Source organism: Chanodichthys erythropterus, chromosome 14, assembly GCF_024489055.1.
Source record: "Chanodichthys erythropterus isolate Z2021 chromosome 14, ASM2448905v1, whole genome shotgun sequence".
In the NCBI taxonomy this organism is placed as follows: domain Eukaryota; kingdom Metazoa; phylum Chordata; class Actinopteri; order Cypriniformes; family Xenocyprididae; genus Chanodichthys; species Chanodichthys erythropterus.
In genome coordinates, this window is record NC_090234.1 from 5,205,667 (window position 1) to 5,222,991 (window position 17,325).

General features: G+C 36.6%; 1 protein-coding gene across 1 annotated transcript; it reads left to right on the forward strand.

Moving 5' to 3' along the window:
* The first annotated feature begins 1,893 nt into the window (after positions 1–1,893).
* LOC137036184 (uncharacterized) lies at positions 1,894–4,745 on the forward strand. Its single transcript, XM_067410222.1, has 5 exons — positions 1,894–2,238; positions 2,319–2,459; positions 2,707–2,962; positions 3,679–3,735; positions 4,084–4,745. Exons 1-5 carry the CDS (start codon positions 1,894–1,896, stop codon positions 4,743–4,745), a joined length of 1,461 nt encoding a protein of 486 aa, XP_067266323.1.
* Positions 4,746–17,325: the final 12,580 nt, after the last annotated feature.

Consider the following 17,325-nt stretch of genomic DNA (forward strand, 5'->3'; position numbering starts at 1 on the left):
TTTTTTTTTTTTTTTTTTCCCTTTTTTTCTTATTCAGGGTCCCCGCGGATCCTTAAAAAGTCTTAAAAAGTCTTAAATACAAATTTCGTTTTTTAAGGCCTAAAAAAGTCTTAAATTGTATGAAATGTCTTGAATTTTCGCAAGGGAGGTATTAAATTCCGCATGGGACCGAGCGAGTGAAATGTCTCCGTCCGGTTTCGTGTATTTTTTAGACGCAATTTTCTAACTGACCAGCGTACCTTGGGGGCAGTATTTGTTCTGTGCGGGTGTCATCTGCATTTCGTAGATCAACAACTAGAAGGCTACTGGAGAAAGTGTAGTGATTGCTGAGTGAGAGCTTACTGACTGTGAGTGAGAGATATGCAGGTAGCCTAGCCTACGCGAGTGAGCGGGAGGAGGAGTTTGGAAAGCTAGTTAAGCGCTTAGCGACATTATGGGCAAATGTCTGTTTAACGACAGGTGGTTGGAGGATGATAAATATAAGGGTTGGTTGAAGAAAACTGCCAACTTGAAAGAGGCGCGATGTGATCTCTGCAAAAAAAATATACAGTTGGGGACAATGGGTCAAACAGCCCTAGATTCTCACGCGAAATGCGAGAAACACAAGCGCTACATTGCGGATCAGTCGGGTAGTTTACCTATTCAAATGTTTACAACGCCATCACCCAGTGCTCAGCCAAGTAGGCCTACATCTGCTACTAGTCGGCCTATTGCGTCTACCTCTGCCTTCAGTACGTTCTCTAACACGGCCACGTTAAAGGCAGAAGTGCTCTGGGATTTTACGCACAGTTAGCCGCCACCAATCTTACACGTCAAACGATGACATTCACACAGTCTTCCAGGCGATGTTCCCGGACTCCGAGTGTGTGAGCGCGTTTAGTTGTGGCAGAGACAAGACGGCTTATCTTGCGCGATTTGGCATTGCTCCTTATGTGAAAAAGGAGCTTGTGGCACGGATAAACCAGGGAAACTTTGTCATCATGTTTGACGAAAGCATGAACAGAGCAACAAATAGTAAACAGTTGGACCTGCATGTCAGACACTGGGTTACTGATCAGACTGGCACTCATCACGTTCAATCGCGCTATCTTGGGTCCCAATTCATGGGCCATTCTACAGCAGAGGATTTGTTGGAACATTTTAAGGTAAGCAATCCCCCTTCTAGTCTTTTACTAACCAAAATGCGTAGACATAGTGTTTTTATATAATTTTCATGCTCCTTAGAATAGAAAAAAAAAATCTCGCTGTAATCAAGCATTTTCCTTGCAATGAATATTTGTGATGGTGGGTAAGTGTGACATCTAGTGGATGAAGGGAAAATAACACTTGCCCTGGAAGTAAGCCAGGAGTACCCTATGCTGCAAATAAGTAAAATAGTTTGTTTATAACAATTATACTTCTATTTTAAGAATCTCAAGTCATTTTGACACAAAAGCATATCACATAGGCTAATATGTCTTGCCCTTATCTTTATCTTAAAGCAATGTCCTGTACTAACATGTTGTAATATATTGTTATAAACCGTATCTGAGTGAACACTTAAATGAAAACATTAATAAAATAACATGGCGGTTATTGTTAATAAAGTTGGCTTTATTTATATTATTATATATAATATATAATATATTATATTTATATTTATATTTTTCGTGATTTCAGGAGTGTACCAAAGATCTCAACTTGAGGAACATGATCTCTTTGTCGATGGATGGACCCTCTGTTAATTGGAAATTTGTGAACCTCCTACAGCAGGAGCATGGCGTACAATTTGGGGGGTTCAACTCATAATTGTTGGAAGTTGTGGTCTACATACCCTCCATAATGCTTTCAAGAGTGGATTTGAGGTGTGGCAGATACAGAAGGTGCTTAAATCTCTGCACTATCTTTTTCACAATGCCCCAGCCAGGAGAGGATTTCACTTCATCAACATCGTCAACAACATTCCCCTTACCCTTCTGTGGTCATCGGTGGCTTGAGAACTTGCCAACTGTGCAAAGAGCAATAGAGATTTGGCCCGCCATTGAGAAGTTTGTGGACCAGGTGAAGTCAAAAGTGGTGAAGAACCCAGGGACATCATCATATGACACCCTCTCTGAGGCTCGACTGGATCCCCTTCTGCAGGCCAAGCTCCATTTTTTCATGGCCATATCAAGAGCTTTCCAACCTTTTCTGGAGAAATACCAGACAGATGCTCCAATGATGCCTTTTTTGTGCAAAGATCTGGAGGATTTGATCAGGGTAATTATTCATCATAAAGTTCACAACACACTTAAATGGCCAGGACATAGAACAGGTTTAATCTTATTAATTATTTTTAGAGTCTTCTCAAACGATTTATGAAGCCTGATGCACTGCCTAGTACTCCATATAAGCTGGTAAGGATTGAAGTCACTGACCACAAGCTTTGGCTTAGTCCAAAGGATGTAGACATAGGCATGGGTGCAGCAGCTGTCATCAAGGTGAGACATCCAGTATATTCAGTACATTAACCATTCAGAAAAATTTACTAATGACTCATCTTCAGATGTATGACAGGGAAATGTGAGGTCAAGTCAAAGATGTCAGGCTAATTGAGGATGTTTTAGAGCCATTTTTATTTTGAAATATCTTTCAAATAGTTTAATCTGGACAGCTGAGTTAATGCTAACTTACTGCTGAGCATCTAGAGAAAGTTTGGAGATTTTACAAACCATTTTTCTTTGTCAGGAACTCACAAAAGCAGGGGCCAAGAGCGGTGTAAGCGAGCTTGGTGTCCTGCAGTTTAAAGACTGCCAGAATGCCCTTTCAAGTATGTGCAAGAAGGCTCTTGATAAGTGCCCCCTGAAGTACGCCATAGTCCGCAACATGACATGCTTGGATCCAGGCCAAATGTGCACCAACCCTGATGAGTGCCTTCAGAAAATGAAGTGCCTCATTCAGAAGTTTGTGCAAGAGAAACAACTGTCAGGCGGGATATCTGCTGGTAAATGATAGGAATAAGAATAGAATGGAATGGAATTGAATAGATTATTATCTTAATATGACACCTCCTCTCATTTGTATCAACATCATGAATGGTATGAACATTAACACATGAACTAATACATGGTTTGAAAGGGTGTATTAGATCAGTATATTTATGTTGTGATTTCAGTGATCAGAGATTCTTGATATCCTGTACACTGACTTAAAATTATGGTTCATTTCTGATACAATGGGACAGTTAAGTTGCATGTTATTTACAAGAAAGTAACTTTGCCTTTTCATATTGGGTAACACTTTATAATGACGTTCAGTTGTAAGTTATTAATAAGTGGTTAGTTAATGATGAACTAATAATTTACAGAACATTCATAAATGATCAGCTAGTGATATACTACATATTATGTATATTTTGTAAGTCATTTAGAAGTGATTAGTAAATGATTAACTAATTATTTACGAAACATTAATATCACACATTAATAATATTAATTATTAATGAACAATGTCATAAGTTTAATAAGTGATAATAAGTGACATTAATAAGTGATAAGTTGATTAATAAGTGATATGTTGATTATTGTATGTATGTTTTGTAGATTCAGTTAGAAGTAATTTACAATTGATTAGTAAATTATTAACTAACTAATCATTTACAAAACATGAATATGCATTTCATAAATGTTTAATAAATTGTTATTTTTTGTGTGTATGTAGCAATTAGAGGGTGCAGAAAGTGTTGGCTTGTATACACGTACAGATCATTTGTAACAGGTAAGTAACAGTGTTCAACATGAATGAATAAATCCATTTACAACACTTTCTGCATCCCCTAATCTAAAGTATAAATTATTCTTCCTAAACGCATATTCATGTTTTGTAAATGATTAGTTAATAATTTACTAATCAATTGTAAATGAATTGTAACAGAATTTACAAAACATACATAAAATGTTAGAATAACACTTGCTAATCATTTATGAATGTTTTGTAAATGATTAGTTCATCATTAAATAACCACTTATAAATGACTTACAAATGAACGTTATTATAAAGTGTTACCTGTTTATCATATACTTTTCTTAAAATGTACTGAAAATATTTTTTTGTGCATTGTTACAGGTGATGTGATTGCACAGCAGTTTGAAAAGGTCCTTTTTAATGAGGCCAAAGCTGTTGAATTCTTGTCCTTCAGGCCCTCTGAGAAGTCAAGAGTGGATGTATTTTTGCAGCAATATCTTCAGTCCTACCCTGAACTCTGGACATTTTGTCAGTCACTTCTTCTTCTGTCCCATGGACAGGCAGAAGTTGAGCGTGGGTTTTCCACCAATAAAGAGGTGGAAACATGTAATATGGCGGAGGACACAGTGATCACCCAGAGGCTGATTTGTGACCATGTTAAAGTTTGTGGGGGGGTAGCGGAAGTGCCTCTGACCAAGGAGCTCATCAGTTACTGTGCTTCGGCACGCAGTCGCTACAGGGAGCACTTAGAGGAGGAAAGACGCAAAAAGAAAAAAGAGGAACAGTCCAAGAAGAGGAAAAACATTGAAGATGATCTGGAAGGGCTGAAGAAAAAGAAGAGGTCCATTGAGGAGGTTTGTAAGTCACTTGAAAGTGACGCTGACCGAATGGCAGAACAGGCAGAAAATTCTGCAGGCTCCAAAATGGCTACGCTGATTACAAAGTCTAACACAATGAGAAGACGGGCCAAAGAGAAGCAGGAGGAGTTGAAGGAAGTAAATGGACAAATTGAGGACAAACTCTCTGAGCTCAAAAAAATTTAACACCTCAATCTTTTGTTATTTTTTAAATGGCACTTTATTTTTTTATCTTTTATAATTTTTTTTATACTGATTTTGTTACCATTTGCAGTGGATATTTTGTGTTATTTATGTACTTTGAGGTGTACATTTTGAGGTGCAGGATCCCCCTCTACATTAGGGCTAGTTTTATACAGTTTTAATTTCTCATATAATGCCAGCTGCGGTTCTTGTCCAACTGGTACTATTTGCCGTTTATTTTTTCATATATTTTTTTAAATGTTTCAAGGTGTTTGCTCCAGTAACTCAGTCTTCTCCTTGCTGCTACAGTGGCTGCAACTGCAGGCCCAAAACACAAGACTTGGCTTATCTAAGCTGTTTGCATATCTAACAGTTGACATTTATGCACCCTGTTGTTCACCAAATGTGTGCAAAAGTTAGTAAAAAAAACTATTACAGAAAACAGTTTGAAGTTGTCGTATTTATCTTTTTTTGCCGTGGTATAGTCTTAATTTTTCCATTTAGATGTCTTGAAAAGGTCTTAAAAGTCTTTAAATTTGCACTTGAAAAATGTGCAGATACCCTGTTATTCTTTTATCTAAAGCAAACTGACCAATTCCGAGACCGGTTTGTTCTTCTTTGAGCAATGTTTTTGTTGTTTATTTGCTCTATAACAGGCCAAACTGGCCTTAAAAAAAACTGTAGTCATGTGAAATTAGAGGCAACTTCTGCATTTTAATCACGATCCAAACAAAGATGTTACACACATGAGCAGTTTTTTAATTAGATTGCATAATTTCAAGACTTGATACGTCATAATTTCAAGAAAATACAGAATGGTCTTAAGCTTTGTTAAATTATGCTACATAACACCTGAACAAAACAAAAACAGACAGACTGAATAAAAATGAAAATTCACTCTGACAGCAGGTGGTGCTTATGGAAAAGAAGCACAACAGCGTTTCTTTGGGTACTGATGTAAACAAAGCAATCTATATTGAATCGAATCGAAATTGGAATCAAATGGCAAGCATGTGAATAGAAATTGAATCGAATCATGGAAATTGTATCAATACCCAGCTCTAGTGTTTAGTGTATAAATATAATATGCTTCTATTTTGAATAAAATGTTGTTGACATCACTACCTCTCCTAGGTAATTTAACATGTTCAATTCCAATATACCTAAGTGTGGAAAGGTTATGGATTTTTAAGTTGAAATGTACTGCTAAATTTTTTTTTTTTTTTTTTTTTTTTTTTACATTCATTTTTCATCATTTGTGCGTACACTGCTTCGATGTTCTGCAATCCTAGTTTTTAAAGCACATTGTGTTTTTCCTATAAATGCTAAACCACATGGACATTTTATCATACAAATAACAATTTTAGTAGTACAAGTGATGACACCCTTGATACACTTGTTTCTGTAGTAAAATTACACTAGGCACAGCGTCCACAACTATAGTTACCTGAGGGGATAGATAAAAAGTGAGTGAGTCGTTCTACAGATGAATTAACATCAGCTCTTACAAGAAGATCACGTATGTTAGTAGAACGTTTATACACAAACCTTGGTGTTTTCTCAAAGACGTCATTAAGGAAGAGGATCTGATTTTAAGATGTACCAATGTTTATCTATGATCTTTTTTTTTTTCTTTTTTTTTTAGCAAATAGGAGAATATTGAACACTGATTTTAACCGTTGTTTTGTTTAAAGACGTCTCTTGATTTTCATTTTTAAATTTTTGTCAGACACAATAGCTATGTTTACATGTAGACTTTTTTTGTCATTCCGTTCAAGATTCGGTGGACTGTTTACATGAGACGTTATCTTATCTGATGTGGTGTTTACATGCACCGGTGCTTTCAATCAGAATGCCTTTGTGACATGCGCACATGTCCTGTTTAATTTTGCCACTGCCATTATGCATTCTGATGACCCCTGCCCTCTTGACGTAATGATGATGTAGGCGCAAAGTAATCAGTTTAATGCGTTTACATGGCAGAATTTTTTTTTTTGTTCGGTTTATAGAAAGGTTAATCCCACCCCTCAAACCGATTACAATTTCATTCAGTTTGAGCATTTTTATTCTGATTGAGGTGTTTATATGGAGCATTTTCTTTCGGATTGGACTTTTAAAAATGATTACAATGCCTCATGTAAATGCACATGCCACACACACTGGTTTCTCCTATGATTGAAGCCAGCCGGGTCTCTAGTGGGGATAGATTGGGTGTGTCAGGAACCTCCCAAAAGTAACAGACACACTCTGTCTGTGACAGGCAAGCCTTTTTTTTTTGCTCCCACCTTTGTTGGACGACTACTTTATTTCAGGAACCATCCTGTTGGCCGAACCAACTGCATTCACCACTGCAGTGATGTGTTGTCACTTGACAATTTTTTTTTTTGTTTTTGTTAGAGATGCCACTGCTGTGGCTACCAAACAAAATAACTTGTCATTCCTCCACCTCTAATTCAGTGTTGGAGAAATTTCGTTTTTTTGCCTTGGTCTCCATTGCTGTCATTGTTGAGAATAAAGAACCATTAATTTGCTGCTCATTTTAATATGCACTGCCATTAATGAGGTTATTTGCATGGGCTATATATGATTGAATGTTGAACTGATGTCAGGAGGGGCTCTGACATGTTCTTCTGACATGTTCTTTACATCTGGCCCTGAAGCTGGACCTATGATGTTTTTGGCAGTATGCTTTTATTTTAACATCTGCCTTACTGATGTTGCGGCATTAGAGGCTGGTTATGAATGCATTGTCTGACACTAAATTATTTGCTAAGTAGTAGGCTCTCAGTGAGCCTCCTTAGTTACTGTTTCTAAGGAGCATTTTATGCCCTCTCGCTATAAGTGAGCATTTTGGCTCAGGTTTTTCACTTCCTAAGAGCCTCAGAGATAGTGCTGTCAGGTAGTTGGGCTCTCTGTGAGCCTCCTTGACTGGTTCTCTATGGAAGTAGTTTTGGGCCATCCTCACGTTTGAGAGTTGTTATGCTGAGACATCTGCTTCCTAGAGCTCCATCCAGATAGTATCTTCAAGTAGCTGGCTTTCTTTAAGCCTCCTTGGTAAGCTGATCTGAGGTTAGGACGTTGTTAGGCCTCCTCTCGTTATAGAGTGTTATTTTAGCAATAGGCCCCTGTTTTGTAGTAAGTAGTGTTGTCAAGTCGTTAGTCTCCCTTTGAGCCTCCTTGGCTACTGCTTTTTTAAAAACTGCTCCTCAGTGCTCTGCCTGGAGTAGCATCGAAGTGTTAGGTGCACTACATCTCTTGAGCCTCCTTGGCTGATCATTTGATAGGCATTGCTAGGCCTTCTCTTTTCTAAAAGATTTGTACACTTAGGCCTCTGGTCCCCTGGAACTCTGCCCTTTTCGAATTGTAGTCTCTCTTCGAGCCTCCTTGGAGGTGCCCTGAGTATAGAATGTAATAGGCCTCTCATCTTAGAAAGCCAGCATATTGAGACCCTGGTTTTTAGAGCCAATAGCACTGAGTTGTAGGCTATTTTCCTGAGCTTCCTTTGGTGCATCCAGGTTGGGAGCAGAGCTTAAAAACAAAAAATAAAAAAAACTCACTCCAAGTAGAATCATTATTTTAATGTTTCTGTTCTTGCATTCCTTCTGTATTATTAATGCTAAAAAATGATTGGTTAATGTTATTTAACTTTTTTTTTTGCTTGTACTTTATAAAAATAATAATACGTGCTGCATTTTCTTTATTAAAAACCAAAGAGAGTCTTGTATTTGCCGTCTTAGCCAATACAATTATCTTTTATAACAAGATTCTGTCCAAATGTAGGCCTAAGCCTATTAAACTAAGGAAAAAACTATTAACGGTTTATAAATTAAAGTATTTTTTCAAGATATTTTAAAATGTTTGCAGCATGGTTTAAAACGCTAATTGTGAAGGAAAAAAGATAAGTCGAGTATTGCTTACGTTGCATTTTATTATTACATTCAGAAATAATGTAAATTATCAGTAAATACAGTAGAATGTTTACAAACAGCCTAGCATATAGCTTTGTTTATAATATTTGTAAACATAAATTTTGAACAAAACTGCCCTATTTTACTTCCCCTGCACTCCACAACAAAACATCTAAAGTTAACAGTAGGCCTACACAGGCTATATAAACGTCAAGCCAAAACAAATTAATATCCTTCAAATATAATTGCACAGTGAAGCGGTGGAAAATGGCACAGACTATTTAAATTGTGCAGTGTAACGTTTTATATGTTTGATTGACTGTATTTTATTTTAATATTTAACAGGCTCAGGCTGCGATATCAAGTAAGCAACGCAAGAATATGTGTGTGTGCGTGAGGCCCGATCGTGACCACTGGAATTTTTTTTTCCTTCTAAGAGTAAACTGTAGGCTACACTGTAATTTATGGTTATACAGGTAAAAACAACACATAATTCATAAATTTACAAAAGACACTCAAATAACGAAAACAAGCAGAATGTCTCAGTTTCCTTCCCTAGATCTTTGGAGTGCACCACAGTGAACCAAAACTCAGCACATTTTCTTTCGTTTTGTTAATCTGTAGACCTAATTATTTAAGTGAAATATATTTAGCGTAGCCTATAGGTCTAAATATTCCCTTTTATTTTATATGATAATGTATAGTTTTATTCTGTTTTCTCCGTTTACAGAAGCGCTGCAAGCGCATGATGTAACATTGTGTGAACTCAAGTTCTATACTGTCCTGCAATTTTCGCTGGTTTCAAAACACACAAGCTGCATATTACTTGCCATTCTTTTTCACTTAAATGTAGGCTTAATGCTTGATGGTTGGTGACATGTCCTCAGAAAACCTAGTGCCAGGGTATTGCCATTGTGACTGTGATGACTTGACAGCTGAGCGCGTCAGTGCACCGCGGGCATATTTCACTTATGTCGGATGTGTCAAATCAAAAGATTAAAGGGGTGGTTCAGTGGTTTTTTCTAGACTTGATTGTGTTTTTGTGGCGCAGTTTAACATGTCTTAATGTTTCGTATTTTTGAAAACACTGTATTTTTCATATATTTTACCTTTATTCTACACCTCTGTTTCCACTGTCATTCAAACGGCTCGTCTGACTTCCTGGTTCTATGAAGCCGCTCCCTACAAATTACGTAATGTGCTCAGATTGGTTAGCTGGCCCAGTGTATTGTGATTCACTGAAGCGTCCGAAAACGCCACGCCCCTTACCATTCGTTGTTGTTACTTGTGCTTCAGTGTAAATGTAAATAATGGCGTCTATATTGCTGTATCAAATTGAGCCGAATCAGACCCAGATGAAGAGGGTCACGCAGAACCTCTGCAATCGCGGCTTTTAAAGGACGTTTATGAATGGTATTTGTGTCAAAGTGTTTAGATATGCTGTCACTGCTGTTTGTTAGCTTTCAGTAGATGGTTTTATCCTGATTAAAGATTTACTGTAGCCGAATACATGACTGAGTAGTAGCATTTTTGTAAAGGTATTGTTTAATTTATAGCATGAACAACTGTTTGTTTATGAACATAGAAGTTTGTTGGCGCTTGTTGAAGTATGCAATAGAATTTAGCTAATTTAGCTAACTGGCTAACGAAGCAAAAACGAGTTGGTCTTTGTTCACGTCCTTGATGCAACCAAAAATAGCAACAGAACTATACATTTAAAAGACATGTACAAACAATAAAACGCACTTACAGTTTGAAGCCATTAAACAGCAGCTTCTGCTTATAAAGTGGGAACTGCTCCATCTTTCAGTAATAGCCTTTGTGCAAATCCAGCATTGAACTCGTGTAGATTCTGGAAGCTGTCTTCCACGGCGCATCCAGTGTAGAAAATATCACAAATCAAAATGGGTTCTATTATCTTTTGAAGCACCGTGCCGCTCACGTCCGGTGTACACAACTCTTCCGCTTCATGGCCTCGCCCACTTTGTTGCATGTTCCCGGGGGTGTGTTTTGCAGGGTTTATGATGTCACCAACCCGGGAAGCTTGTTGTAGTCCAAACCAGTTTTTGTAGGCATTAAACTACTATAACTTTAAAGGACAATATCTCCATTTTCATTGATCTTTCAGCGCTGTAACTTTGCAGATACTGTTTATGCTAAAGCAGTAACATTACACACTAACTAAAGTTAAAAAAGTGAAATTGCAATGAACCACCACTTTAAACAGAATGATAAAATAATGTTATTAACCGGTTAATGGCCATTTCAAATAAGCATTTCTGTTTAGAACAATTAAATTTGATTTTATTTCCCTTTCTGGTTATGTTCCTGTCATTTTCATTAGTTTTCATTTGTTTTCGTTCCTTGAACCGGTTCAGAGTCCTAGTTGGGAGTACTTTTAACTTGTTTGTTCACTCACCTGAGCAGCTAAGGGCTAAGTTGCTAAGCTCTCTGTGAGCCTCCTTGGTCACTGCTCTTGAAATAGAGCCTTATTGGGCCTCCTCTCGCTTAGACAGTCATTCTATTAGAGGCCTCCACTCATCTGAGCTCCCCCCATTATTGTGTCAGGCTGTTAGCTCTATTATGTGGCTTCCTTGACAAGCACAGGGTTTATCTTGTAAGCTCAGCCTTAGGCTAAGTAGTTAGGCTCTCTGAGCCTCCTTGGCTATGATGAGCATTGTTAAGCCTCCTCTCGCTAGAGAGAGTTATCCTACTGAGGCCTCTGCTCTCCAGAGCTCCACTAGGATAGCATTTGTGAGTTGTAAGCTCTACGTGAGCCTCCTTGGCTATTGTGAGCATTGTTAAGCCTCCTCTCGCTAGAGAGAGTTCTCCTACTGAGGCCTCTGCTCTTCAGAGCTCCGCAAGGATAGCATTTGCAAGTTGTAGGCTCTATGTGAGCCTGTTTGCAAGCTGCCTTTAGCATGGGGTGTAGTTAGGTCTCCTCTTGGTTTAGAGAGTCATCATGTTAAGGCTCAGCCAGGTTGCTACTACACAGCAAAATTGTCAGTGTTAATTCAACTCTAGTAGAGTTAAAATCAATCAAAATTAAGTTCAAATGTATAAACACATTAACTCTAACATTTTGGGACAATGTAACAGTCTTCAAAATTTTACTGTATCGAGTTAAAAAAAAATTTCCACATCACAGGGAGATTGTTGTTCTTTATGGAAGCCCGTTTCCGCCACAGTTGAGTAAAAAAATATAATTCTGTAAGTCATAATAATGAGAAACTTTCTCGTAATTATGACTTAGCATCTCATTATATTGAGAAAGTTTCTCATAATAATGACTTAGTATGTCAGAATAATGAGAAAATTTCTCGTAATTATGACTTATTTTCTCGTAATAATGACTTAACATCTCATAATAATGAGAAACTTTCTCGTAATAATGACTTATTTTCTCGTAATAATGACTTAACATCTCATAATAATGAGAAACTTTCTCGTAATAATGACTTATTTTCTCGTAATAATGACTTAGTTTCTCATAATAATGACTTAGTATGTCAGAATAATGAGAAGCTTTCTCGTAATAATGACTTAGTATGTCAGAATAATGAGAAACTTTCTCGTAATAATGACTTAGTATCTCATAATAATGAGAAACTTTCTCGTAATAATGACTTAGTATCTCATAATAATGAGAAACTTTCTCGTAATAATGACTTAGTTTCTCATAATAATGAGAAACTTTCTCATAATTATGAGAAACTTCTACACATGCGCATAGCAGCGGATCAGTGACATGCTAGCGACATCCGCTGGTCAAATGCGAGAACTCCGCAACCATGGCACGTTCTGCAAAAGTGTAATCTATTATATCATTAAATAAATAACATTATTGATAAATTATCAGTAGCCTGTATGAGACGGGATATAGTTGTTTATTCATTTGTAACATTCATTTGTATGTTTGTGTATGAACAAGCAGAAACACAGAGTGGTGATCCATGGATTTCAAACAGATAGAGAAATGATAAGACAGCACATACCTACATATCCAACTCTGTTAAAGAACGCTTCACCTGGACAGCTGTCTTTTGCGTACATTCTAATGAGTCGTAAACATCTTAAAAGGTGTTTTATGTAGGAATATCGCTGGAATGAAGGTTTATGACTGGCCAAGTGCTTTAGGACCCGGTTTATATTAGAAAAGCTTTCCAGTGCCTATGTCTAGGCAAACCTGCACATCAAATAGCCTAGACTCATCCGCGAAATACGTGTTAACGTTAACACATAAACCCACACATTTTATGAAGACGTTGCACTTGAACTAAACGAATAAATGTCATATTCCTTCATTAATCTGATAGTTTTGAAAGCCTTCGCGTTCATGCAGCAGTTTCCACCGTTACCACGGAAACCACTTTGCGTTCGTGCGCATGGAAAAGTATTGAAGATATACTGATAATTTATAACTGATGTTATTTAATGATACTATAGACTACATTTTGTATATTACACTGAATTTATCAAAAAAGAGGTGCACGAATGCAGAATGTGCCATGTTTGCTGTTCTCGCATTTACGAGCCTTTGACCAGCAGATGTCGCTAGCGTGCCACGCCCTTCTGCTTCGCTGCTCTGCGCATGCGTAGAAGTTTCTCATTATTATGAGAAAGTTTCTCGTTATTATGAGAAACTAAGTCATAATTACGAGAAAGTTTCTCATTATTATGAGATGTTAAGTCATTATTACGAGAAAGTTTCTCATTATTATGAGATGTTAAGTCATTATTATGAGAAAGTTTCTCGTTATTATGAGAAACTAAGTCATTATTACGAGAAAGCTTCTCATTATTATGAGATGTTAAGTCATTATTATGAGAAAGTTTCTCGTTATTATGAGAAACTAAGTCATTATTACGAGAAAGTTTCTCATTATTATGAGATGTTAAGTCATTATTACGAGAAAGTTTCTCGTTATTATGAGATGTTAAGTCATTATTACGAGAAATTTTCTCGTTATTATGAGAAACTAAGTCATTATTACGAGAAAGTTTCTCGTTATTATGAGAAACTAAGTCATTATTACGAGAAAATAAGTCATAATTACGAGAAATTTTCTCATTCTAACATACTAAGTCATTATTATGAGAAACTTTCTCAATATAATGAGATGCTAAGTCATAATTACGAGAAAGTTTCTCATTATTATGACTTACAGAATTATATTTTTTTTACTCAACTGTGGCGGAAACGGGCTTCCATAGTTCTTTGACACCATTGTAAAGAGTGTCAATTTAAAGCGGAACTCAGAAAGATTTGTGAAGCTCCCCCTACAGGTTCCTTCAGTGAATCACACTGTTGTAAATACTCCAAGTGCAGCTCTGCACTACAATGACTACAACGCTCACCAGCGCAGTAGTTTTGCAAATACAGTACAAGAAATCTCGATGGAAGTGGGTAATTTTCGAAATTGTCTTATAAAGTCATAATATATACAATGTTTTTGAATTACCATAAAGCATTTTGTCACTCTCACGTGAACATGAACATGAGGCGAGATTGTGTCGAGTCGGCGCAGCTCAACTTGCAAGTGCTGTTTTCTGGAGTAGACATGCCAGAGGGGGTTAGTGCACGCCTCAAACACACCACTACAAGTCAACCATCGTAAGGACTTATTTATGAAGGTAAAAAAAAGTTACTTAGTTCTGCTTTAACACTACTAAGATAGATTTCAACTCTTGATATTATAAACTCCAGTGTAAAGATAAAGGTCCAAATGCTCCAAGAAGGTTAAAAAACACAAATACAGTGCAGATCTTAAAGCAGTTCTTGAGCTGTCAAGTGTGGACATGTTTTGTCAGGTTCACTTTTAAAATAAGTGACAAGGCGGCACATTTCTGTCATAAGAATTGTATGAATACTGGTCTGTAATTATTTAAGTCCTGCAGTATAAACATTGAAAAAGGAACAATTTCATCTTCTGCTATACATGCATGAAGGTGCTTGTCCGTTCTCACAGTTTGAACACTGCTTTCACAATAAAATTAACTTTTTTTTTTTTTTTTATAAAAAATGTTTCACATTTAACACCACTGCAAACATACATACCAATATGATACTCTGTACCATAACTTTTTACCCAAGTGGTTTTGTTAACATCAGAATATATTGATATGTTGAGCTCTACTTAAAACATCACCTTCTAAATCATTAACCAGCTCAGTTTCCACTGGTCCATATTGAAGCCTCTGAAAGTTCAATGTCTCTCAATGCAAAGCCATGTGTGATTGATGCATTTTAATCAATGTTTTTTTGTTTTTTTTTTGTTTTTTTTTACATTTTTAATTGATTGTTTAAAAATATATATATTTTGCCTCAAATCTCATTCACCAGATGTATAAAAGTGGACCAATTTTATGAATACACCTGGGGTTGTGGATCATAAAGTGGTGTTTTGGCAATAGATTTTTTTAAATTTTTTATCAGGAATCAGGGTTTTAAATAAAGTGTGATCATAAATCAAATGTTTAAGGTAGTATGTAATACCATTAGTTAATCTGGGTGAGAAAACAATGTTTACAATCTGTATAAGAAGTAAAAGCAAATTCCATACAGAACATTTTTTGTCACAATATCTCCAAAAATAAGTGTTTTTTTATTGTGCAACAAGCACCATGACTGAACTGCATTCGGACCAAGATATTTACTGTCATGCATTTTAAGTCCACTTGGCCTGTTTTTTATTTTAAGGTAACTGTAATTAAAACTTAACTGATTCGCTTAACTCTTTAACAGACCATTTTTTAACCAAATGCAGGTAAACAAGATTAATTTGATACTGTGCCACACCTTCCAGTATATCATGCATTATGTCAACTGCATAGTTCTCAGAGGTTTCAAAGAATTGCAATGAATTAAGCAAACTTTTTTTTTTTTCTTTTTTTTTTTTTTCCCACTCTAAAACTTGAGGTCTCTGGATTTTCAAGTTATGCATTGCAATGAACTGCATGTAAATCTTTTAAACAAAGAATGAGCCCAAGGGATTGGCTGTCTCAAAGTCATCATATTATAGCTGAAGCTGTATGCATGGTTGTCTTGTAAAAAAAAAAAGATTGAGTTTTGATGTATTCTCCATCACAAATGTCTTCATAAATATCCTCTGGGTGTTGACTTGCTTGCTGAAAAACCTCAACTACTTCCTTGGATTGAAGCATTTTTAGAACTGGAACATCCAAACTTATCTGTAACCAGGGCTAGTAACAGATACACAGATGTCCTGCAACAGTTTATGTGCCTAAATTTGTGTTTATTCCAAAATCGGAATATGTGCCAAACACAGAAGATCATCCAAAAAGGTGTCTTTCTTACCTTACGAACATTGCAGTTTATTGCTATTCACATCTGCCATCCTTATGCCTTCCTGCAGCAGGACTATGGCATGTTCATGCAAGTGATGCAGGCATCTTTCTCCTGGTATTTTTCAGAAACAGTAGAAAGGTTCTAATTATAGCCCACAGAACATTTGGAAATGAAACAGAAATAAAAACTTGTACCATGTCATCCAAAAGCTTGACTATGCTGTGATGTGTTGTATGACAGCCTTTTGAATCCACGTGTGGCTCCATGTAGTACTGAGGCTCTATTTATATTAAACCTGTATTGTTGGTTACAGTCAATCTTTGAGCCAAGATCCTGTAGAATAACTTTTACAGGTGGTCCATCTGTACGGTCCATGCTGTTACCAGTGAAAGTTAAAGAAATATTAGGACCAGGTTAATCTTAGTATTTTAAAGTATTTACCTGCAGTAATGTTAACAAAATGATGGTACAATGACTCAAAGACTCTTCATATGACCATAATAATTACAGCCCTAAATACATATAAAATAAATATTCTTACTATGTACAACGTTCAACCAGTGCCCAATTAATTGAAGATTCAGTGTAAATGTTTAAAAGTAATGAGAATTAAACAAATATATAGAAATATATACAAATCCCATTTCCAGTAAAGTTCCACTAGCAAAACTGCAACAATTGGTATCCTCAGTTCCCAAATGATGAAAAGATAAGATGATGTAACAGTGGTAAACATGCCTCTGGCCAAACCATTTTTATTGTGTTGCCGGAATAAAATTCAATTTGTTTATAAAGATTTACAAAACACAACTAAGTTGGCCAGTGAAAACACAGGAAAACATTTGTTTGTACCTTTTTTCAGTTAAAGTTTCAAGAAAATGAACAAATCACAGATTATTGTTCTTAATTGCAATTTCCTAAATATCCCAATTTGTCTGGAAATGGTATTTGTATATAAATAACTTTTTTGTCAGTCCATATACACACATCAAACAGTGGTAGTTTTATTTTTAAAACACTCACAATGTTCACTTTCTCACTGCTTGTGAAGCAGGGGTGGACATTACACTTCCTGCATTTGGCTTTCAGAGTGTCTTTGCAGCCTGGTACCCTGCACCTGCCCCTCTTCTCACTCATGATGATCCAGTGGGCTGTAGCATTCATCCCCACACCTGGGACTGGGATTGGAGCAGTGGGTCCCTGCCTCATCTTCTTTGCCTCAAATCCCACCACTGGGCCAACCTCTTTTCTTCTCTAGACTTTTCCCAGATTTGCAGAGTCCCTGTGCAATGTAGGATTTGAATGCATACAGCCGCATAACCTCAGCATCTGACAGGTTATTGCTTTTACAATCCCGTTTGTACAA

Bases quoted from the DNA above. Each gene is read 5' to 3' on its own strand.
- LOC137036184 (XM_067410222.1), top strand. From the start codon at position 1,894: ATGCCCCAGCCAGGAGAGGATTTCACTTCATCAACATCGTCAACAACA. The intron at 2,460-2,706 runs GTGAGACATCCA...TTTCTTTGTCAG, and splicing joins GTGCAGCAGCTGTCATCAAG to GAACTCACAAAAGCAGGGGC. The intron at 3,736-4,083 runs GTAAGTAACAGT...GCATTGTTACAG, and splicing joins GTACAGATCATTTGTAACAG to GTGATGTGATTGCACAGCAG.